General features: G+C 47.6%; 1 protein-coding gene across 1 annotated transcript; it reads left to right on the forward strand.

Annotated features, from left to right (window-relative positions):
• Positions 1–8,870: 8,870 nt before the first annotated feature.
• On the forward strand, positions 8,871–11,577 carry LOC106737324 (olfactory receptor 2V1-like). Its single transcript, XM_019490634.2, has 2 exons — positions 8,871–8,876; positions 10,630–11,577. Exons 1-2 carry the CDS (start codon positions 8,871–8,873, stop codon positions 11,575–11,577), a joined length of 954 nt encoding a protein of 317 aa, XP_019346179.2.
• The last annotated feature ends 11,587 nt before the right edge of the window (positions 11,578–23,164 follow it).

Below are 23,164 nucleotides of genomic sequence, written 5' to 3' on the forward strand. Positions count from 1 at the left end.
GAAAGAACAGTTTAGGGACTATTTAGAAAAGCTGAACATGTACAAGTCCATGGTGCCAGATGGGATTCACCCAGGGGCACTGAGGGAGTTGGCCAATGTGATCGCAAAGTCACTGACCATCATCTTTGAAAACTCATGGAGATCAGGAGAGGTCCCACATGATTTGAAAAGGGCAAACATAGTGCCCATATTTAAGAAAGGGAAGGAGGAGGATCCAGGGAACTACAGACCAGTCAGCCTCACCTCAGTCCCTGAAAATATTATGGAGCAGATCCTCAAGTAATCCATTTCTGAGCTCTTATAGTTTCATAGTTTCATAGATGTTCGGGGCTGGAAGGGCCCTTACAGATCGTGAGGTCCAACCACCCTGCCCTTAGGCAGGAAAGACTGCTGGGATCAGATGACCCCAGCACGATGGGCATCAAGACAGGCTTTGAAGATTGCTAGTGTGGGTGACTGTACAACCTCTGTTGTGGAGAGCCTGTTCCAAACCCTCGGTACTTCACTTGTAAAGAAGTTTTTTCCTTATGTCCAATCTGAAGTGATATTCAACCAGTATGTGCCCACTGTTTCTCGCCCTCTCCTTTAGGGCCTTGGTGAACAGATGCTCCCCTAGGTCCCGATTTACACCCCTAATATACTTATTGGCTGTCACCAAGTCCCTCTGAGACTTCTCTTCTCCAGGCTGAACAGTCCCAAGTCTTTCAGCCTCTCCTCATATGACCTGCTCTCTAGGCCTCTATTTATGAGCTTGGCTGTCCTTTGGACTCTCTTGAGCTTCTCCACATCCTTCCTGAACTGTGGCACCCAGAACTGGACGCAGTATGCCAGCTGTGGTCTAACCAAGGCTAAGCTGAGTGGGAGGATGACATTCTTAGCCTTGCTTGAGATGCCTCGGTAGATGTATGCCAGTATTTGATTAGCTCTGCCAGCTACACCATCACATTCCTGGCTCATGTTCATTTTATGGTCTATCATGACACCCAGGTCTCATTCAGTTGTGGTGCTGGCAAGCGTAGCACTGCCAAGTCTGTAAGTGTGTTGCAGATTATTTCACCCCAGATGGAGCACTTTACATTTCTCTGTATTAACCCTCATCAGGCTGAGTTCCACTCACTGTGCAAGCCTGGCCAGGTCAGACTGTATTGGCAGCCTGTCCTTTAGTGTGACCAAAATCCTCCATAGTTTGTCGTCATCAACACACTTTGCCAGTTTGCTTTTTATACCCAAATCCAAATAATTGATGAATGTGTTGAAAAGTACTGGTCCAAGTACTGAACCCTGGGGGACACCACTGGGGATGTCTTCAACCATGTTGACTCAGTTCTGTCAGTCAATGCTCTTTGGGTCCTACCTCAGATTCAGTTACCTAGCCACCAGACCATAAAGTAGTTTGGGCCATATTTTCTCAATTTTACCATGAGGACATCATGGGAGTCCTTTTCAAGTCCAAGGTTATGACATCGACCTCATTTCCCCTATCCAGGTGGCGAGCTCCCTGGTCATAGAAGGAAATGAGGTTGTCCTGCCATGACTGACCCATAGTGAAGCCATGTTGGCTATCCATCAGAATACTGTTTTTCGTTAGGTGATCAGTAATGGCTTCTTTGATAATTTTCTCCATGATTTTAACAGGGATTGACATCAAACTGATTGGCTGGTAATTTCCCGGGTTCTCCTTTCTCAAAGAAAGGTACCACATTGGTCTTCTTCCCGTCATGTGGGACTTTTCCCAAGTGCCAAGAGTCTTCAAATAGCTTTGCCACATATTGCACAGTGATGTCAGCCAGTTCTTTTAGCACTCGGGTATAGTTCATCTGATTCTGCTGACATGATATTTAGCCTTTGTAGGTGCTCCCCCACAAGATCTTCACCAACTATGGGAGTGTGATCACCCCCTCTAGATTAATAGATTCATAGAGTCATAGAAGAAGGGTCGAAAGGGACCTTGTAGATCTTCTAGTCTGACTCCCTGCCCTGGGCAGGAGAGAAAACTGGGCTCAAATGACCCCAGCCAGGTAAACATCAAGCCTTCTTTTTAAGACTCCCAAGGTAGGAGCCATCACCACTTCCCTTGGAAGTTGGTTCCAGGTCCTAACCACCCTGACTGTGAAGTAGTGCCTCCTTATGTCTAGTCTAAACCTACTCTTTAGCAACTTATGGCCATTATTTCTTGTTACTCTGGGAGACGTTCGGGAGAACAAGGTCTCTCCCAAACACCGCTGGTCCCCCCAGTAAGTTTATAGATGGACACCAGGTCCCCCCTCAGCCTTCTCTTGTGAACGTTGAACAGGTTAAGATCCCGTAGCCTCTCCTCATAGGGTCTCCCCTGCTGTCCCCGGATCACGCGAGTGGCCCTCCTTTGGACCCTCTCGAACTGTCTGCATCCCTCCTGAAGTGCAGCGTGCAGAACTGAACACAATACTCCAGCTGTGGCCTGACCAGTGTCACATAGAGGGGGAGGATCACCTCCTTGGTCCTGCTTGTGATGCATCTGTGGATGTAGGACAAGGTACAGTTAGCACAACCGACCGTGACCTCGCATTGTTGGCCCATGTTCATCTTGGAGTCAATAATGACACCAAGATCTCTTTCTGCCACCGTGCTTTCGAGAAGGGAGTTTCCCAATGTATAGGTATGCTTCTGGTTCCTACTGCCCAAGTGCAGCACCCTGCACTTGTCAGTATTGAAACCCATACTATTTTCATTTGCCTGTAACCTGTCCAGGTCCTGCTGTAATCTGTCCTTCCCTTCTACCATGCCCACTGCATCCCAAATCTTGGTGTCGTCTGAGAATTTAAACAGGATGCTCTTCACCCCATTGTCCAAGTCACTAATAAAGAAATTGAACAGTGTGGGCCCAAGGACCAAGCCCTGGGGGACCCCACTGCCCACTTCCCTCCAGGTCGAATCTGACCCATCCACCACCACTCTCTGAGTATGACCGTTCAGCCAATTTGCAATCCATCTGACTTTCTAGGCATCAATGCCACTGTCGCCTAGCTTTTTAATGAGAATGGGGTGGGAGACAGTGTCAAAGGCCTTCCCGAAATCCAGAAAGACTACATCCACCATGACACTTGCATCCAGTGATGTTCTGACCTGATCATAGAAGGCAATCAGGTTGGTCTGACAGGACCTGCCCCTAATGAAACGATGCTGGTTGCCCCTGAGCATTATTCCCGCTGCTGGCCTATCACAGATGTGCTCCTCGATGATATTCTCAAAGAGCTTCCCCTGGATTGAAGTAAGACTAACGGGCCTATAGTTGCCCAGGTCCTTCCTTTTCCCTTTTTTAAAGATGGGGACCACAATGGCCCTCTTCCAGTCGTCCGGCACCTGGCCAGACATCACAAGTGCTCATAAAGACATGCCAGGGGCCCTGTGATAACCCCTGCCAATTCCCTCAACACCCTGGGGTGGAGATCATCTAGACCTGCTGATTTGAACATGCCCAGCCCCTCCAGAAGTTCTTGAACCCGGTCCTCCCTGACCTTAGGCTTGGTGGAGTTTCTCCTGAGTCCATCCTGAATCTTGGTATGGGAGTCCTGGTCCCTGCACAAGAAAATAGAGGTGAAGAAATTGTTAAACCTTAATCATGTATATCCTATCAAGCAAGCTAACACCCTTGGACTGGTGGAATACTGATGCGAAGTATGCATTTGGGAGTTCAGTGTTTTCCTGAGGGTCAGTTATCAGCCATCCCATTTCAGTCATTAGGAACCCTATGGTTCCCTTATTTTATCCCCAGCTTCCTACATATCTAAACATGGACTTTTTGTTGGCCTTGATTCCAGTTGCCAATTTGTATTTGGTTTGTGCCTTTGCTGTCCTAATCTGCTTCCTAGAGGTGCAGGCTACTGCTAAGTAGTCCTCTTTGGTGGTTATTTCTGACTTGCACCCTTAGTAGGCTTCTCTTTTTAGTTTCAGGGGGTCTATGACTTAGTACTTGAGTGAAGGGGGTCACCCACCCCTTTTGCTGCCTTTCTTATGAAAAGAAATGGACTTCCTTTGTGCTCCTAAGATTGCTTCCTTGAGGTACAACCACTCTCCTTGCACTCCCTTCCTCATTGGACTGTGGTCCGGCAGGGCCTCACCAACCAATCTCCTAAGCTTGTGGAAGTCAGATTTCCTAAAATCAAGGATTTCTACCTTACTGTCTGATTTCCCTGGCCTGACCAGCTGTGACACTGGTCAGGCCGCAGCTGGAGTACTGTGTCTAGTTCTGGGCACCCCACTTCAAGAGGGATGTGGACAACATTGAGAGGGTCCAGAGGAGGTCCACCCGCATGATCCAGGGACTGCAGGGCAGACCCTACAATGAGAGGTTACAGGACCTGAACCTGTTCAGCCTTCACAAGAGAAGGCTGAGGGGGGACCTGGTGGCCGTCTATAAACTCACTAAGGGGGACCAGAAAGGTTTGGGGGAGACCTTGTTTCTGCTAGCACCCTTGGGATAACAAGGAATAACGGCCACAAGTTGTTGGAGATTAGGTTTAGATTAGACATCCGTAAGAACTGCTTCACAGTCAGGGCAGCTAGGATCTGGAACCAACTTCCAAGGGAAGTGGTGCTGGCTCCTACCCTGGGGGTCTTTAAGAAGAGGCTTGATGCCTACCTGGCTGGGGTCATTTGTGCCCAGTTTTCTTCCTGCCCAGGCAGGGGGTCGGACCTGAAGATCTGCAAGGTCCCTTCTGACCCTACTTCTATGATTCTATGATTCCCTGACTTATGGTAGATGGAGAAAATGATCACTTTATATTTACTGTTGCCGAGTTTGCCTTTGATCCTCAGGTTCTTCACATGATCATCCCCTTTGGCCAGAACCAAGCCAAGGGGTGCCTTACCCCTGTTCAGCCTGTAGACTTCTTGAGTCAGATACAGCTCCTCAATGCGAGTGATTAAACTTTGTGAGCAGTCTGATCTTGCAGAGTGCTTATCCAATGAGATGTCTGGGTAGTTGAAGTCAACCATGACGACCATGCTCTGAAAGCATACAGCTTCTGCCAGTTCTCTAGAGATTTCTAGTTGAGTTCTTCCTCTTGGTTTGGAGGTCTGTAGTAAGCTCCTCCTTTAAATCCCCTTCCCATTGCTCTCCTTGTAACTTGACCCAGAGGGTCTCAAGTCACCCTTCTTTTTTTCCAATCTTCACTTCTAGGGAGGTGTAATGTTACTGCACAAAGAGAGCAACCCCTCTGCCCTTATTCCCAACATGATCCCTCCTATACAGGGTGTAACCCCCTATAACTGTGGTCCACTTGGAGGAGAAGAAGGTGAAGGAGCAGTCAGAATGGATTCACTGAGGGCAAGTCATGCATCACCATCCTGATTGCCTTCTATGACATGATGATTAGCTCTGTGGATATGGGGAGACCCGTGGATGTGGTATACCTTGATTTTAGCAAGGCTTATGAAGCGGTCTCCCACAACATTCTTGCAGTCAAACGAAGGAAGTATGGGGTGGATAAATGTATTGTAAGGTGGACTGAAAAATGGCTGAAGCATTAGGCTCAGAGAGTAATAATCAATGGCTGTATGTCTAGTTGGCAGCCACTATCAAGCCGAGTTCCCCAGGGGGTTGGTCCTGGGGCCGGTTTTGTTCTATGTCTTCTCAATCACCTGGAAGATGGCATAGAGTGCACCTTCAGCAAGTTTACAGATGACACCAAGCTGGGGAAGTAGTAGACATGCTGAAGGGTAGGCCTAGGATTCATAGCAATCTAGACATGTTGGAGGATTGGGCTAAAAGAAATTTCATGAGGCCCAAGAAGGACAAGTGAAAAGTCCTGCACTTAGGACAGAACAATCCCATGCACTGGTGCAGGCTGGGGTCTGACTGGCTGTACAGCAGCTCTGTAGAAAATGCCCTGGGGTTACAATGGACAATAAGCTAAATATAAACCAACAGTGTGCCCTTGTTGCGAAGAAGGCTAATGACATACTGGGATGCATTGGTAGGAGTGTTGCCAGCAGGTCATGGGAAGTGTCCAATTATTCCCCTCTATTGAGCACTGGTGAGGCCCATCTGGAGTACTTTGTTTAGTGTTGCCACCCTCTCCCCACATCCCTCCCCTCCCCACCCCCCCACCTGAAAGGACATGGATCAATTGTATAGGGTCCAGCAGAGGGAAACAAACATGACAAGGGGGTGGGGGGCATGACTTGTGAGGAAAGACAGAGAGAACTGGGATTATTTAGTCTAAGGAAAAGGAGACTTATCCAGGATTTAATAGGGCCTTCACCTACCTGAAGGGGAGTTTGAAAGATAATAGATGTTGATAGATGTTCTCAGTGGTGGCAAATGATAGACAAGAAGCAATGGTCTCAAGTTACAGTGGTTGCAGGAGTTTATGTGGCCATCACTCACTCTCTGTTGCTGAACAGGACTTTCTGGCCTGGATGTCAGTGGTAGGCCCCATCTCAAATGGCAGACCCCTCCACTACCCCTGAGGACCACATGATAGTTCTTCAGTCCCTAAGTTTGACATCCCTGCTCCATGTAGTCTTGTATCGACGTCCCAGTTCATACGGTTTTGTGCATGGGAACAGAATGCCATCTTGTGCATAAGTGGCTTTTGGGGACTTTCACAACCCAGATCTGGAGACAGACAAACATCAAAGCCTACAATATAATGTTATTAATTCTATTTCACTTTAAAAAGCCTCAAAGGCATGGAAGTAACATATCCTCCTCTTGAAGCTGGCCCACTGAGAAGCTGAGAAAGGGAGATATGTGGAGCCAGGAGGAAGAGAACAAGACAGGTGTGCAACTCAATCTGCTGCCTCAGATGGGAGGAGATCCTACCTTCTAGCTTGGACCCCTGATCCTACTGAATAGAAACTTTTCCAGTGGTGTGAATCCAGGGAATGTAGGGTACAACACGCCAGCTCCAAGAGAAGAGTTAGACAGAGAAATGGTTAAGGGCTGAGCTGTGATTTGGTGGTTACTGCCCTGTGCTAGGCAACAGGAAATGCTGGTTCCAAAGTCTTCTGTGCAAAAGGTGCCTAGAATCTGGGTCTCCTTCACCTGGAAGATTGCCCTGATCATATGGCAGAAAGGCGTGAGGGCTGCCTTCCACTGCTAACTTACTTTGGGCAGATGGGCCTGCTGGGCAGTTGTATGTCACCACTGTAGTAATTGCCAGGCCTAGTTTACACACGTACGTGTGAATGAGATGAACTAAATACTGGACTTTATTGTGGAGCAGTAGACCCCCTCTGCATACCTTCAGTCCCTCTAACTCCTCAACCAGCTCCCAATTCCCAACATTTACAGTCTTCCAAGTAAAGGAGTGTCTCTAAATCACAGCTTCTGTCACTACAATTACAAGGTAATTGAATCCCAAATTGTGCAAAAGTGCCAATAATTGCAGTTCTGTGGTTCCACACCAGCCATAAAGACATAAAATGAAAAATGATCTAGCACTTAAATCTACCTAGCTGTCAATCCTGACTTTTCTAACTTTCCCATTAATCACCATCTTGTTTCTTAGATGCAACTCCATTTTCAGCCTTGTGTATCTACAGGCAAGCCAGTCTTAGATAATGAACTGCATTTACGGTTCTTACTCAAGAAAACCTCCTGCTTATTTGTATAGAAACTCTGCAAAACTGAGGTGTGTGGGCCTGGTCCCCTACCAGAATTAGTGTTAGTCGGTTAAGGTAAAACATTGAGACCCATTGTAGAAACACTGATTTTTCCCTCTTGCTATGTTCAGAAGTGACTCCTTGATCTGGGATTTGTTCCACACGCATGTTGGAAGAATGGCTGGTCCTCATCGATAAATGTCATCTAGAACCAGTTAGGGCCCGGATTCCTCTTGCACCAAAAGTTCCTAAATATTGGGATGCTTTCCCTCGTGAACTAAAATAAAACCATTAATACTGGACAATTCCCACTACACGTAACCACAGAATTTCATTTAGGAAGAAATTAAACATTGTTTTCCCTTTTTCAAAATGTTGTATTTTGCAGCCTTTCCCACCTTGAACCAACAGAGTAAAAGACAGGAGGCCACAGTTGTTCCCTTACATCTCTGTAGAGAAAGTTAGTGCAGGGCCTTACCTGTTTTTGAACTTTAATTAAAGACTTGGGAAAAGAGTCCCCAGGGCCTGGGAAAATTAATGTAATGGTTTTGTTTAGTGCTTTAAAATGGTCTCTGCTTGGAAGATGTAATTCTCTCAATGTTGATTCAGCATATAAAAGACTGCTTTTTCTCTGAGAATTACATATGCTTTCAATCCCATAAGCACTTGATGTGGGTAGCTGTAGAAGTAAGTTGGAGATGCAGTGTTATTACTCTTTCTTGCTGTACTATGTTCAGTTCAACGGTCCATCTGTCACTTTGGTATTAATTCGAGATTCTTTTTATGACCTTGTCAGTGATCCAGTTTTTAGTCTATAGAGAGATCCACAAAGATCTTTTCATACTTGAGGCATGGATCTTTTATGTAATATTTCGTAATGTAATGGAGTATTTTGTTTTGGGAAAGGAAATGGAACTTAGGCTCAAACCATTTTGAACTGATTGCTTTTTGTAAGAAAATAATATTGAGCAGTATTACAGGATGGACAGGGCATATTAACTCATATCCTCAGTATCTGTGTCTGTAATGATGCAATGTTCTATGACACTTGTTGATTGGCAAAGAAGATGAGATTCACAGGAGTTGCTTGTTTCTTTCCATATTGCAATAAATATTGATCACAAAATTATGGTTCTGTTATAGGTGTTTCTTTACTAGAGTGATGCGGAAAAGAATGTGTCCTATGAACAGAAAAACCCAGTAGACTAAATCTGGAAGAGTTCCTGGCTCAAAAGATCAATATTCTCTCCTTTTGGAACTGCTCTCTCAACTACATAAGACTGATGAAGGTAAGTCTCTGTTTCCTAAGGTTTGCCAGTTACGGAGGTTTAGATTTTCAGAAATAGGTATGACCTTCTACCAACACCGCCACTCTTCTATTTGCTCTTCTTTACCTAATTTCACTCATGATTTTTAAATAAAGGTCAGAGTAAATGCTTCTCCATGTCCTAATTAGTAGCATCAATAATAACGTGTATTAATTTTAGCAGAAAAATTTAAAATGTGATGAGCATTATATGTAAAGGATGCAGATAACTTCATGAATTAGTTGGACAGTCCCTCTTTAACTAAAGCAGAATGTTCCCGTTAGGGAAGCTCCATAAACCAGACCCGTGTCCATGGCAGTAGAAGCAGCAGTTTACAGAATGTGATAAGGGGTGAAATCCTGATTGTACGGACATTATGGAGAGAAGCCCTCTGAATGATTAACTGAGGCATAATTTCATTGGAAGTCTCAAATATGGATTTTTTTATTCTGCTCTCATTCAAATATTCATGTCTAGTTCTTTTGAATCCATCACCTAGCGAGATCATGCAAGGTTTGCTTTGTTTTTTTTTATGTGCCTCACAAGAATGAATCACATAGAGATTTGGATTTCAAAGATTAACCTTTTGGCTCTGTTCCTGAAAGCCTCCTGCCTGTGTGAGACTTTGCACCCTGTTATTGTATTGAGTGGAACTAGAGGCTCCTCTATCACCCATGAAGCTGAGCATCCGCCAAGCTTTGCAGGATCAATACAAATGGCTTCTCTAAACTGTCTCCCTTATTTCACAAGCTACCCCATGGACCCTGCTGGGGTTGGTAAAGGGCATGTTTCAGACACTTTGAATTGCCTGGATCCTTTGTTTCCTTTGTAAAATCTTTGGCTGCCTCCACATGCCCTCACTGTTCTCTGTTCTAACTGGGAGGCTCCAGCATTGAACCAACCTCATTGAATGAGGTTTAAATAAATCACAACACTGCCATTTTTAAATGTGGAGGGGCGTAATATATGTGACAGTCAGTTTAATTAGAGCAGCTCTCCAGGAACTGCAGCTGTTTGGAAAGGTATTTAGAAGGCTTTGTGGGCATCTCACAAGATGACTATACACATTTCTGCTATGGACACAAACTCATGACCCTCTTGGGCTATCAAGCCTGCACCTTAGCACCTACACCCCCCCCCCCCAGCCCCTACTTGCTTGGACAGAGCATGCAGAGTGATGACAGAGCCCTGGTTCCCCAGACCTACTGGAAAGGACCAGAGGGATGTATTAGGGGGACAATAACAAAGATAGGACAGCACTGGAGGAGAGGCAGATTAAAACACACACGATATGGCTTGATGTGCCTGTTTCAGTCACTGTGCAGAAAATGGGAATGATTTGCATAGTCCTTCAGTCGAAAAGGTACTGAAGACCACAGCAAAACAATTGCTTATATTGTTTGAAAGAAAAAAAAATCCTTATTTGTATAAGGAATTCAACAGTAGGGCAAAGAACAGAAAGGAAGCAAAAAGGGTTTTCTTTATTTAAAATAAATAAATAAATAAAACAAACCAAAAAACCCCCCAGTAAATCTGTTCTAAGGGGGACCAGCAGGCAGTGAGGTGCTGAAGGCACCGTCCCAAAGGGAAGCTAGTCTGATTTCTGCTGCCACTGCTGTTTCCCCTGCTTGGAGCAGACAGCCCTTTTGCAAATGAGCCACAAATCTGGCATCTCTAGGTTTGTCCAGTACAAAACATGCACATCCTCTCAGCTTTCTCTCCTTATTTCCTTCAGGACCAACCAAGAGAAGTGCAAGTGGAGAGGCAAAATGCAACAGAATTTATTCTGCTGGGACTGCTGAATCACAGCAAAGTCCACATGTTCTTCCTCGCTCTGATTTTCCTTGCCTTCATTACCGCTGTGTCTGGGAATGCTCTCCTCATATTTCTAATTCAAGTGACTCCCTCCCTTCACACCCCCATGTACTTTTTCCTCAGCCAACTGGCCTTCATGGACATCTGCCCCAGCCTGCTTATAATCCCCAAAATGTCAGTGGACTTTCTGACCCCAGGCAACACCATTTCTGTGGCTGGCTGCGGGACTCAGATTTTCTTGATATTGACCACTGGAGTGGGAGAATGCCTCCTTCTGCCAGTCATGTCTTATGACAGGTATGTAGCCATTTGCAATCCCTTGCAATACCCCGTCCTCCTGAGCAGACGAGTCTGCCTGCGCCTGACAGCTGCAATATGGATCTGTGTACCCATAAATGCTTTGATTCATGCTGTTTATACCATGCGTCTGCCCTACTGTGGCTTAAATTACATTGACCACTTCTTCTGTGAGGTTCCAGCCCTTATCAAACTGTCCTGCTCCGACACCTCCACCTATGAGACTCTGATATTTGTGAATAGCAGTATTTTGCTCCTTATCCCTTTTTCCATTATACTAGCCTCTTACGCTCGAATCCTTGCTACAGTCCTAAAGATGAAGTCAACCACAGGACAGCAGAAGGCTCTGGCCACTTGCTCCTCACACCTGACTGCGGTGGGGCTGTTCTACGGGGCAGCAATGTTCACGTACATTAAACCCAATGCTGACCACTCAACACGGCAAGACAATATTGTGCCTGTGTTTTACTCCATTGTCACCCCCATTCTGAATCCTGTCATATACAGCCTGAGAAACAGGGATGTTTTAGGAGCCCTTAGGAGGCTGGTTGGAAAATGCCGAGTCCTCTAGTAAAATTGATAACCATAGTTTCCTGTTATGTGACTGGTCTGATCAAAGACAAGAGAATATTCTGGAAGATTCAGAACAAAGAAACCTTACATTTCTGAGGCCTCTGCCTTAACTGTCTGTGTCCTTCTGCAAAACAAGGGCATTCAGACTCCTCTATCACTTGATCCTTTAGGAAAAGCCTTCCAGCCCCTGTTGCAGGAGATTTAACCAGATTATCACAAGACTATGTGGGATTGGAAACCTGTGTAGCCCATGTCCTACAAAAGGCTGAAATTCTCTTGCAGGAAATAGGTCAAGTGTTCAAATGGACACATATCCAGCAGCCACTTCTCCAGGTGTAATTGGGCTTGTTTCTTCTCCTACCCACATCTGTTTTAAGGAAATTAAACTCCACAGAGCTCAAGAGTTGAATCATTGGGTTTTACCAGAGACAGGATGGGGGGGAAAGGCCGGGGGGTAGGAAGAGTGTGAGAGAAAGAGCTCATTTTGAATTATAATATTTTTTTTTGTTGGTAGCTTTAATCATGAAAAATAGGAATTCACTTTTAACAAGTAGGTCTATACATTTTGTTCAAAATACATTAATTTGGTTAATGCATTGCATCACTAAAAAGGAAAGAGAGAAGACTAGGCAGCTTCCTAACTTTACATCCATAATGAGACTTTCTTCATAGAGAAAGTGAAAAGGAAAGGGTTTCTTTCTCTGTACCTGGAAAAACTGGAGCAGATTGTGATGCACAATTTACTGAATGCAAATACAAGGAGTCCTCTACTTACAACTTTTTGAGTTACAACATTTTGCACTGACAATGTTTATAAATTGACACCCTGTTTCAACTTTCTGACGTCAGTTTTGACTTTACAATGCTTTCTCTGATGCCATACCATGCCAGTGAACAAGTTTGCTGCATCGCCAATCTCCCTGAAGAAGATCTGTCCAAATGTCCTTGGACATTTTCTAGAAGAAGCAGACAAGACTCCAGAAAAACCTGTAGCCAAGGCTCCTGGGAAGACTCCAGCCAAGAGCCCTTCAAGAAGCCCAGCAAAGTCACCTCAAAGAAGTCCTTCCAAATGAATATGATTGCTACTTACATTATAAATAAATTAATGTAGCTATATTACTCATCTATAATTGATAGAGTACTGTAGCAAAACCCCCAGTTTTTCTCTTTTTATTTATTTTAAAATGCATTCCCTCCCCTTCCCCAAACATTGCTGACTCTTTCTCTCCCTCTCTATTCCCTATAGATAAGTATAAGAAAGCTAAGATGTAGGATAAGCTTTAACATTTTATTTTAGGTAGTAAGTTTTATTTTTCCTCTTTGCAAATAAGTTCCCTGCTATTTTGATATCGATACCCACTGTTCTGTAAGTGATAATTATTATGTTTGTACTGGTTTTATATTGTGTGATTACTGTTTTAGGCCTAAATATGTAAGTTAGCATAAGTCATGTAAAGTTTCCATTTTGTATGTCAAGCCTCCATCTTGTGTCCTCTGCCCGGGCATCCCCTGTGTTGCAACTGTATGATTCATGTACCCCTCCCATGTAAATTGGTTTCCAGATGAATGAGAGTGATTGGGAATGATTGAAATACAATGGTAGCAGGCCTCTACTGAATGGCCTGTACTGGCCAGGCCATCACCTTGCATTGATTCATCCAGGAACCACGGAACTCAACTGGGAACAGAGACAAGACCCCATCATTTGAAAGACAAAAGACCCTGCAGAACCAGCAACTCTACCATTGTACCCCACCATTACAGACACCCAAAACTGCACATCCCTGCATGGAGCACACATGCTCAGTATGCCAGGGGCTGACCCTTGCCTGGGCATGCCTCCTTTCACTAGGGTGACACAAGGTCTGCCCCTCTAAAAAGGGGCAGTGAAGACAGACCCAGTGGGACGCCGTCTCCATCTGGATCAGCACTGTGCCACACCACCTAACCACCCAGAGGCCCTGCCAGCGACCCCCCCCCCCCCCCCTCTGGACAACACCTACTGGACAAGGACCCCTTCCAGCCTAGACAGGTAGCTATCATTCCCCCACCCACTCTTCAACCAAGGCCTTGGACTTTGCTTCTCTTCCCCACCTGGACTCCAGCCCTTCCACTGAGTCTCTTTCTCCTGTTGCCATTCTGAGTGCTTGTGTGTGTGTGTGTGTGTGTGTGTGTGTGCATGCGCGCGTATGCGTACCAATGACTTCATGGGGCTGTGTAGTGTGTTGTCTTTGTAATAAAACTGTTATTTGGACCCCTACATTGGGTTTTGCTTTACTATGGTTTGGCCCTGCTCCAATCTCTGCTCCTTGCCCCTCTAACTTCTGTCTCATTTCTCCCTCTCCTGCTTCTGGCTCACTGCCACCTCCAACACCTGGCCTGAGCTCCTCTTTGCCTTCAAACCCATGTTTCTTTGCCACTGTCTTATCCCCACTGCCTTTCCCTTTTCCCCTGGGCAACCAGGTTTCTGCCTCAGTTTCAGTCCGGGCTGTCTCCTCTTTTCCACCACTTATCTGCCCCCACCCACCATAGCTCAGCTGTCTGCCTCAGTATAGAGCCCCAGTCTACCTTAAGTAAACCCAAGCCTCAGTTTCTCAGCCAGCTTCTCTGGAGTCCACCAGTTCCAATCCCGGGTCTGGCAACTCTCTCTCTCACCTGAACCTTCCCCCAAGTATCCCAGGTACCCCAAGCACACACTGTACCATCCAAGTTAGGAACTTACTTGTGTGTATGTGTAGGTGGGTTGTATGTGTGCAAACTGATGAGTGTGTGTATATATATATGTCATTGTGTGCATGATATATGGATTAGTGATCTGTGTCTAACTTTTGGGGTGTATAGTGTATGTGCTTGAATTGGTGATAGGTATGCATGTGCCTAGGCTGGTTTGGATGTGTGTGTGTCAGAGCTGGTAGTGTGTGTGTGTATGCACCTAATTGATTTATGTGTTTTTATATGTGCAATTGTGTCACACCCTCCTGTCTAACAGCACAATCTTGAGATCCTGAGAGTTGGCCTGAACCCACAGGGCAACAGTACAAAATTCTGGGTTATTTTTGGTGAAAATAGGGTATCGGGCCTTGGTTCAGGAACAAATCCTTCATTTATAACATTGTTTCCTATGAGATAATTGGTTCCAAGTTACAAAGTTTTGGTTTAAGACACGGCTTTCTGGAACCAATTTTGTCATATGTCCAAGGACTGCCTGTACTGATTCAAATAAAATAATTCATGAATGGCTATAATCCTTCCATCCCCCTCTCACATTTAGAATATGCCAAATAGTTTTGTATTTTGACCCTGTAGCAGATTTGGGTTTTTTTAATCTCAAAAATCTTTAAGCTCTCAAAGACTCTTTATTTCCTGGACACTCTTGCCTCTCAGGAGCTATCAGCAACATAAAACAGAACTCAAGAGCTTAATTCAGTATAGCCCATAAAGAGTGCATTTATAATTGTCTCTTCTACCCCTGAGAAAATGCCTCAATCTCAATCTCAATCTCAATCTCAATCTCAATCTCAATCTCAATCTCAATCTCAATCTCAATCTCAATCTCAATCTCAATCTCTTCCTGCTGGTGCCTTTCCCTGGGAGACATTTACTTCCTGTGGCCACATAATTATCTTTCTCAGCTGGCCCAGCCTGTAATCACTCTCAACTGAATGCAGCTGGGCTGTAGCTCTTGTAAGCCAGCTGAGGGTTATTTCATGGGCTCTATCCTACCTTGTACCCTGCCACTGAAGCCCTTAATGTAACTAGGGCATGGATGGAAAGGAGGGCCCTACCAAATGTGTGAGCTGGGGAGAGAAACTTTAAGAGGGTTTCCTTCTTCAGGGGGAGGATGTGTAGCAGGCTGGTTGGCAGAGGCTTGCAGCAGACTGCAAAAAATCGGACTAAAATGAAGAGCCAAGACAAGGTGGTGGGATCAAATAATGGAAACTATGGAAATTTAAGAAGCTAATAAAAGTGCTAGCAAATGGCAGTGGTGTTAAAAACATGGATTTGAAACAGCAGCCAGCTACTGGTAAGGATAGCACTGAAGATGGAAAAGAAATTCAAAGGTTCCGCAGATGTGGGAAGGAGTATATAAAGGGAGCTTTACCCAGGGAAAAATGGGTTTGGTAAAGTTTCTGGTCCTGGTAAAGCCCCTTGTCGCCATCTTCCAGGGGTGCCAACTCCAGCTGGTTGCAACACGCAGCCACTTCCTGTAACACCACCTTGAGAGACAGACACAAGTGCCAGATGCTCAGCCCCTTCTGTTCAGATCCCTCCAGCCCCCACAGTGTGGATTTGTACTCTGCCACAGAAAGCACAGTTACCCCAGGTAGGGATGAAAACTTCCCACCTTAGTCTCACATGGCTGTAGCACCAGAGGGTCCAGTTGGAATGAAGCTTAGGCTATGCGTTGGCTTAGGCCATGTCATGTTAAAAAACCCCATATCTTGACTTCAAAAAAGCCTTTGACCTGGTTTCCCATAATCACCTCTTAGAGAAACTGGCCAATTGTCACCTTGGGTCCTCCATGATCCGCTGGCTGGAAAACTGGCTCCGGGGTCGGACCCAGAGGGTAGTAATTGATGGAAGTCACTCATCATGGTGTCCTGTGACCAGTGGGGTCCCCCAAGACTCTGTCCTTGGACCCATACTGTTCAACATCTTCATTAATGATGTGGACACTGGAGTCAAAAGCGGACTGGCCAAGTTCGCTGATGACACCAAACTTTGGGGAAAAGCATCCACACCAGAAGACAGGCGGGTGATCCAGGCTGACCTGGACAGGCTCAGCAAGTGGGCAGATGAGAATCTGACAGTGTTCAACACCGATAAATGCAAGGTTCTTCACCTTGGGAAGAAAAACCCGCAGCATCCTTATAGGCTCGGCAGTGCTATGTTGGCTAACACTATGCAAGAAAGAGACTTGGGGGTCATCATTGACCACAAGATGAACATGAGCCTGCAGTGCGATGCTGCGGCTAGTAAAGCGACCAAAACTCTGGCTTGCATCCATAGATGCTTCTCAAGCAAATCCTGGGATGTCATTCTCCCTTGTACTCAGCCTTAGTGAGGCTGCAGCTGGAGTACTGCGTCCAGTTTTGGGCTCCACAATTCAAAAAGGATGTGGAGAAGCTTGAGAGAGTCCAGAGAAGAGCCACGCGCATGATCAGAGGTCAGGGAAGCAGACCCTACGATGACAGGCTGAGAGCCCTGGGGCTCTTTAGCCTAGAAAAGCGTAGGCTTAGGGGTGATCTGATGGCCACCAATATGTTTATCAGGGCTGACCACCAGTATCTGGGGGACCGTTTGTTCAGTAAGAAATTCTTCCTTATGTCCAGCCTGAAATGGTCTTGTAGTAGTTTATGACCATTCAACCTAGTTGTCATCCCTTGGGGGCGCTCTGGTGAACAAACGTTGCCCCAGATACTGATGGTCACCCCTGATAAACTTATAGGTGGCCATCAGATCACCCCTGAGCCTGCGCTTTTCCAGGCTAAAGAGCCCCAGGGCTCTCAGCCTGTCACCATAGGGTCTGCTTCCCTGACCTCTGATCATGCGCGTGGCTCTTCTCTGGACTCTCTCAAGCTTCTCCACATCCTTTTTGAATTGTGGAGCCCAAAACTGGACGCAGTACTCCAGCTGCGGCCTCACTAAGGCCGAGTACAGGGGGAGAATGACATCCCGGGATTTGCTTGAGAAGCATCTATGGATGCAAGCCAGCGTTTTGGTCATTTTACTAGCTGCAGCATCGCACTGAAGGCTCATGTTCATCTTGTGGTCAATGATGACCCCCAAGTCTCTTTCTTGCATAGTGCTAGCCAACATAGCACTGCCGAGCCTATAAGGATGCTGTGGGTTTTTCTTCCCAAGGTGGAGAACCTTGCATTTATCGGTGTTGAACACCATCAGATTCTCGTCCGCCCACTTGCTGAGCCTGTCCAGGTCAGCCTGGATCACCCGCCTGTCTTCTGGTGTGGATGCTTTTCCCCAAAGTTTGGTGTCATCGGCAAACTTGGCCAGTCCACTTCTGACTCCAGTGTCCACATCGTTAATGAAGATGTTGAACAGTATGGGTCCAAGGACAGAGTCTTGGGGGACCCCACTGGTCACAGGACACCATGATGAGTGACTTTCATCAATTACTACCCTCTGGGTCTGACCCCGGAGCCAGTTTTCCAGCCAGTGGATCGTGGAGGACCCAAGGCGACAATTGGCCAGTTTCTCCAAGACTTGATCATGGGAAACCAGATCAAAGGTTTTTTTGAAGTCAAGATATATGACATCAATCTCTTCTCCCTTGTCTAGGTGATAGGTCACCTGGTTGTAGAAGGAAATGAGATTGGTCAAGCAAGACCTACCTGCAACAAACCCGTGCTGGCTATCCCTTAAGATGTTGGCATCAGCCAGTCCATTAAAGATGGCCTCTTTAATAAACTTTTCTAAGATCTTCCCCAGGATAGAAGTCAGGCTAATGAGCCTATAGTTAGCCGGATCCACTTTCCTCCCTTTCTTGAAGATAGGCACCACATTGGCCTTCTTCCAGTCTTCGGGAAGTACACCAGAGCGCCAAGAGTTTTCAAAGATCCACGCTAGAGGCTGGGCTATGATGTTCGCCAGCTCCTTGAGTACCCTGGGTTGAAGATTGTCAGGGATGGCTGACTTGAAGGTATCCAGCTTCTCAAGATGTTCCTTCACGAAGTCAGCATTAATGGAGGGCAGGGGATCACCCCCACCCTGACTTCCCTGTCCCGTAGCGGGCATGGGCATCCCATGGGACTGATGAAAGACCGACGCAAAGTACCTATTTAATAGGTTGGCTTTTTCCTGGTCGTCAGTTGTCAGTTGCCCCATCTGGTTCAGCAGTGGTCCAATGTTGCCCCTGCTTTTCCTTCAGCTCCCCACATATCTGAAAAAGGACTTTTTATTGTCCTTGATGCTCAAAGCTAGCTGGAGTTCAGTTGCAGCCTTGGCTTTCCTGGTTTGCTCCCTACAGGATGGGACCAGTGCAGAATAATCCTCCTTGAAGGTGACTCCCATCCTCCATCCTTTGTAGGCCTTTCTTTTTAGCCTCAGGAGGTCTGCTAGGTCCCTGGAGAGCCAGGGGAGCTGCTGTGCCCTCTTGCTGCCTTTCCTCCGAGATGGAATAGACTTAGTTTGTGCATTGAGGATCGCTCCCTTGAGGAGCAACCACTCTTCTTGAGCTCCCCTCTCCCTGTGGTCATGGTCCCTTAGGGCCTCACTGACAAGCCTCCTGAGATTGTCAAAGTCGGCTTTCCTGAAGTCAAAGACTTCCGTGTTGCTGACTGACTTGCCAGCTTTTTGGCGGATGGTGAAGGTGATCAGCTCGTGGTCGCTGTCACTCAGCTTCCCATCGATCACTAGGTCGCCGACTAGGTCATCCCCAGTAGCCAGCACCAGGTCGAGCAGCGGTTTGCCTCTCGTTGGCCCATAGACTTCTTGAGTCAGGTAGAGGTCATCCACACACGAGTGGAAGCTTTGTGACCGCTCAGAGTTTGCTGAGCGATCCTCCCACGAGATGTCTGGGTAATCTGGAGCACTGTGTTAAGTTTTGGGCCCCCCAATACAGAGAGGATATGGGAAAAAACTGGAGAGAGTCCTGTGGAGGGCAACAAAAATGGTTTGGGGGCTGGGGCACATGACTTATGAGGAAAGACTAAGGAAAGTGGGATTATTTAGTCTAGAGAAGAGGAGAATGAGAGGAGACTTAATAGCAGCCTTCAGCTACCTGAAGTGGGGTTCAAAGGAGGATGGAGCTGGACTGTTCTCAGTGGGGGAAGATTACAGTCAAGGAGCAACCATCTCAAGTTTCGGCAAGGGAAGTTAAGGTTAGATATTAGGAGGAATTTTCTCACTAGGAGCCTGGTGAAGCACTGGAACAAGGTACCCAGAGAGGTGGTAGAAGCTTCATGCTTGGAGGTTTTTTGAGACCCAGATAGACAAAGCTTTGGCTGGGATGAACTAGTTCGGTCTGGTCCTGCTTTGTTGCGGGGGTTGGACTACATGACCTCCTGAGGTCCCTTCCAATCCTAATTTTCTATTATATTTCCAGAGCGTGTCCATCATTAGTGAGGACTATGAAGAAGGGGATCCCTTCATGCACAGTGCTCCTTCCCACGGATGCTTTTGGCAGTCTCTGAAATTTGGAATGGAGATAATTTTATAATGTAACTAGAAAATTGCCCATCAAGAATGACATGGCGGGACAGATGGGGATGGAGCCCTGCATCTGTTCCTGTGCCCTACGCCTTGCCAGTCCATGTTCAGCTCTGCTCCCCTCCCACCACCACCACTCTGCGCCCAGTCCCACTCATAGATTTTCATTTTATATATTTCATAGACATTAGGGGATGGAAGGGACCTTGTAAGACCATCGAGTTCAGCCTCGCTACCATAGGCAGGAAGTATGCTGCAGTCAAATGGACAGTCCATGCCCCCCGCTACTGCTCCACATCTGGCACATGGACAGAGGTGGATTAAGATTTATTGTGGCCCTGGGCAAACAAAACTGGAGGGCCAGTCTAGAGGTGCACCGATATATTGGTCACATTTCATATTGGTACATATAAAAGTAAAATTAATGATATCAGCTTGTTTTGCACCATGTAGCAGATAATGTCACCAATGAGTGTTGCACATGTCACCATGCAGGTGGTCAGGAATGCAGCCAGGCAGCTTGGGTAGCAGCCTCCATGCAGTTAGTCTGGAGCAGAGGGAAAATTGAGCCCCCAACAGTGAGTCACGGTGAGGGTCAGGGGTGGTGAAAGGGACTCCTGAATGGGGTGCCAGGGGAGCTGAGGGCAGGTGGGAGGGCACAAGTCCAGACACTGCACACAGTCTGGGGGGGCGTAGGAGGCATACGCCCCCCAGATCTGTTCATGGGGCCAGGTCAGGCTGCTGCTGCAGGCTGTGGGCTGCACTGGCCTCTTCCTGCAGAGGAGCTGGGAGTGCAGTGGGTGATGGCTGCACTGGAAATGGAAGCCACAATGGGGGCTAGGGCAAAAGTTGGGATGTCCACAGCCCTTCCCCAGCACTGCCCATGCAGAGCCAGTCTGCCCTGCTGCCTCAGCATGGGGCTCCTGAGGAAGGCAGCGCAGCGCAGTGCTGCAGCAGGAGTTGTGCTGGAGGGGGGGCTGTGGCCACCCTAGCATTCCTTGCTGATTGCCCGATGGGCCCTGATGACCCCTTCTTGCTGCCCATCAGTGGGGATATGGCTTTTGCTCCCTGCTGTTGAGGAGTGAGTGGCAAACTGGGTTCTGATCGGTGCCAAACTTTCGGTCAGCCCTGCTGCCCCAGGAGTTCATCAGCGTATGAGTGCACAGGGTGGCACACACGTGTGTGTTGGAGGATGGGTGTGTGGGGTGGGTTGAGCAGTGGGCACAGTTGCATGGGGTTGGTGAACACGTGTGTTGGGGCATGTGTGTGTGCAAAGTGGGGCAGCAGATGCCCAGCATGGCAGGGAAATTGCAGCTGGAAAGTTGACAGTGCTCGAGACTCCAGCCCCAGCTCCTGGCCCTTTCCCTTGGGGGCTCCATCCGCTCGGCCTGGGCTGATGAGCAGCCCCCCATGGGTGGATGTTCAAACCCAGCCGAGCACCTGGGGAGGGGCTGGAGCTGGAGCTTGGGGGGCAGCACCTCTGCCCAGTGCTGTCCCCATGGCTCCCCACACTGCTGGGGCAGTGGGGGAGGCAGGACAGGAGGAGCTGCTGGGGGCCGAGGGCTGAGCAGCACGGGGCACTGTAGCACAGCCCCGTGGGGGCCTGGTGGGGATCGGGCCAAAGCGGGGCTGCCTGGGGGCATGGGCATGTGTAGCGCATGGGCGGCCCCAGGTGGGGGGCACCACTGAGAGAAGCCAGGGTCAGCAGGATCAGGATCAGGCTGCCCTGGGTAAGGGGCCCTGGCCGGTGCTTTGGGAGGGGGTAGGGCTGGGGTCATGGGGCAGGGGGTACTGCTGGGTCCAGGCCGGAGCCACTCCCAGCTGGGTCCCCCCCAGCATGAGGGAAGAAGCCGTGGGGCTCTCAGCCAGGCCCAGGACACATGGTGGGGGTGGTGCACATGTGTGTGTGTTACCAACAGGTCCCAAATTGTTGGGGAGCCTGGACTTGTGCCCAGGTGGCTCATACATTAACCCACCCATGTACATAACCATCAGCGCTCCGTGTCCGGCCCTGTGCCACCCCTCCCTCTCTGCTTTGTATCTTCCTGGCCTGCTCTGCCTGGCCCACGTCCACCTGCCTCCCCTTACTCGCCACCTCCGTGAGCCCTCCCCTTGCCCTCAGGCAGGAAGGGAGGGGGTAGCCCCACTGCTTGGAGCAGGAGGCAGGCAGTGGGAAGGGAGCTGCCGCTGCCTAAGGCAGGGGGACTTGGGGAATCCCCGCTGCTCAGTTGACCAGAGCATGTTCGCTGCCTCCACAAACGTCCCTGGCAGCAGCTCAAACTTGGGCCCGTGCAGCCAATCACTGCCTGCCCTCTCAGCAGTGCATGCACAGTTGGCCAAACATTACAGACAGACAAACAGACAGACAGATAGACTAAGCCCTTTATTATATAAAAGAATTGTGTTATTTGTGCAGATGCAGAGGGACAGACAGGAAGAAATGCCGTTAAGCTGAGTGTAAGACCTGAAAAAGTTGGCAGATGAATGCTACTTTCAATAAGACACTATCTCTTTATCCTGTCTCTCCAGAGTAGATCACTGCAGAGCCACAGAGATCACCATGAGTTATTAATGGCCTGTTCCCATTCAAAACAGCTTTGGGGCCTTCAGGGGTTTATTTCTGGATTGAAGGCATATGTGGAAACTATAGTCAATAGGCCAGCTTCTCCACTCATGGACATAAATGCAGTTCTCATGCACTAACTGTATTTGTGTTGCCTTGTACATGTCAGGTTCAACTGAGCCAAGCTAGGAGCCAACACAAGGTCTAACTATCACCCACTTCCCACTGGTGCCCTGTCCTGATGATGCAAGGGAGTGTTAAGTGGTTTACAGGCCTCTGCAGAGGGCTGGAGAATTTGGGGCCAGGGTAATGTCTGGCTGCACAGGACATGAGGCAGGACAATGTGCTGGACAACAAAACTAGTTTCTGCTGATACATATTCAGCAACCAGAGCTCTCTCCTTCTTGCCCCAAGTCTAAGACAGCCTCAAACTCAGTTCAGGTCAGAGTCCAATTCAGGGCCAAAAGGGGATGAAGGAGGCTCTGACTCTTAATCTGCAATCTGGGAATCCTCTGGGTTTTCAGTGAAATATGAGCCACATCTTGGTTTACTGCCCTCCTGGTGAATTTTGATATTTTTTTCATGAGGAGCAGTGTTGGTCCACTGACTTTTTGGTGGATTGATTACTTGGGAGATTTGTAAGGGGTTTGGGACTGCAGCAGTCCCACCCTTCAAATATTCTGTTGTTCTCAAATATCTGTGGGCATGTGGTTCAACGAGGGGATTTCTGGCTTGGAAGTGAGAGGCCCTGAGTAGCAGCCTGTCCCTCTGATCCCAGTAGGACAAAAGCTTCCACTCCTGCACCATGGTCCATCTTTTATTTCAGAGACTATGGTAGCAGCACATGTTAGAA

The sequence above is a fragment of the Alligator mississippiensis genome, chromosome 11 (assembly GCF_030867095.1).
Source record: "Alligator mississippiensis isolate rAllMis1 chromosome 11, rAllMis1, whole genome shotgun sequence".
NCBI classification, from domain to species: domain Eukaryota; kingdom Metazoa; phylum Chordata; order Crocodylia; family Alligatoridae; genus Alligator; species Alligator mississippiensis.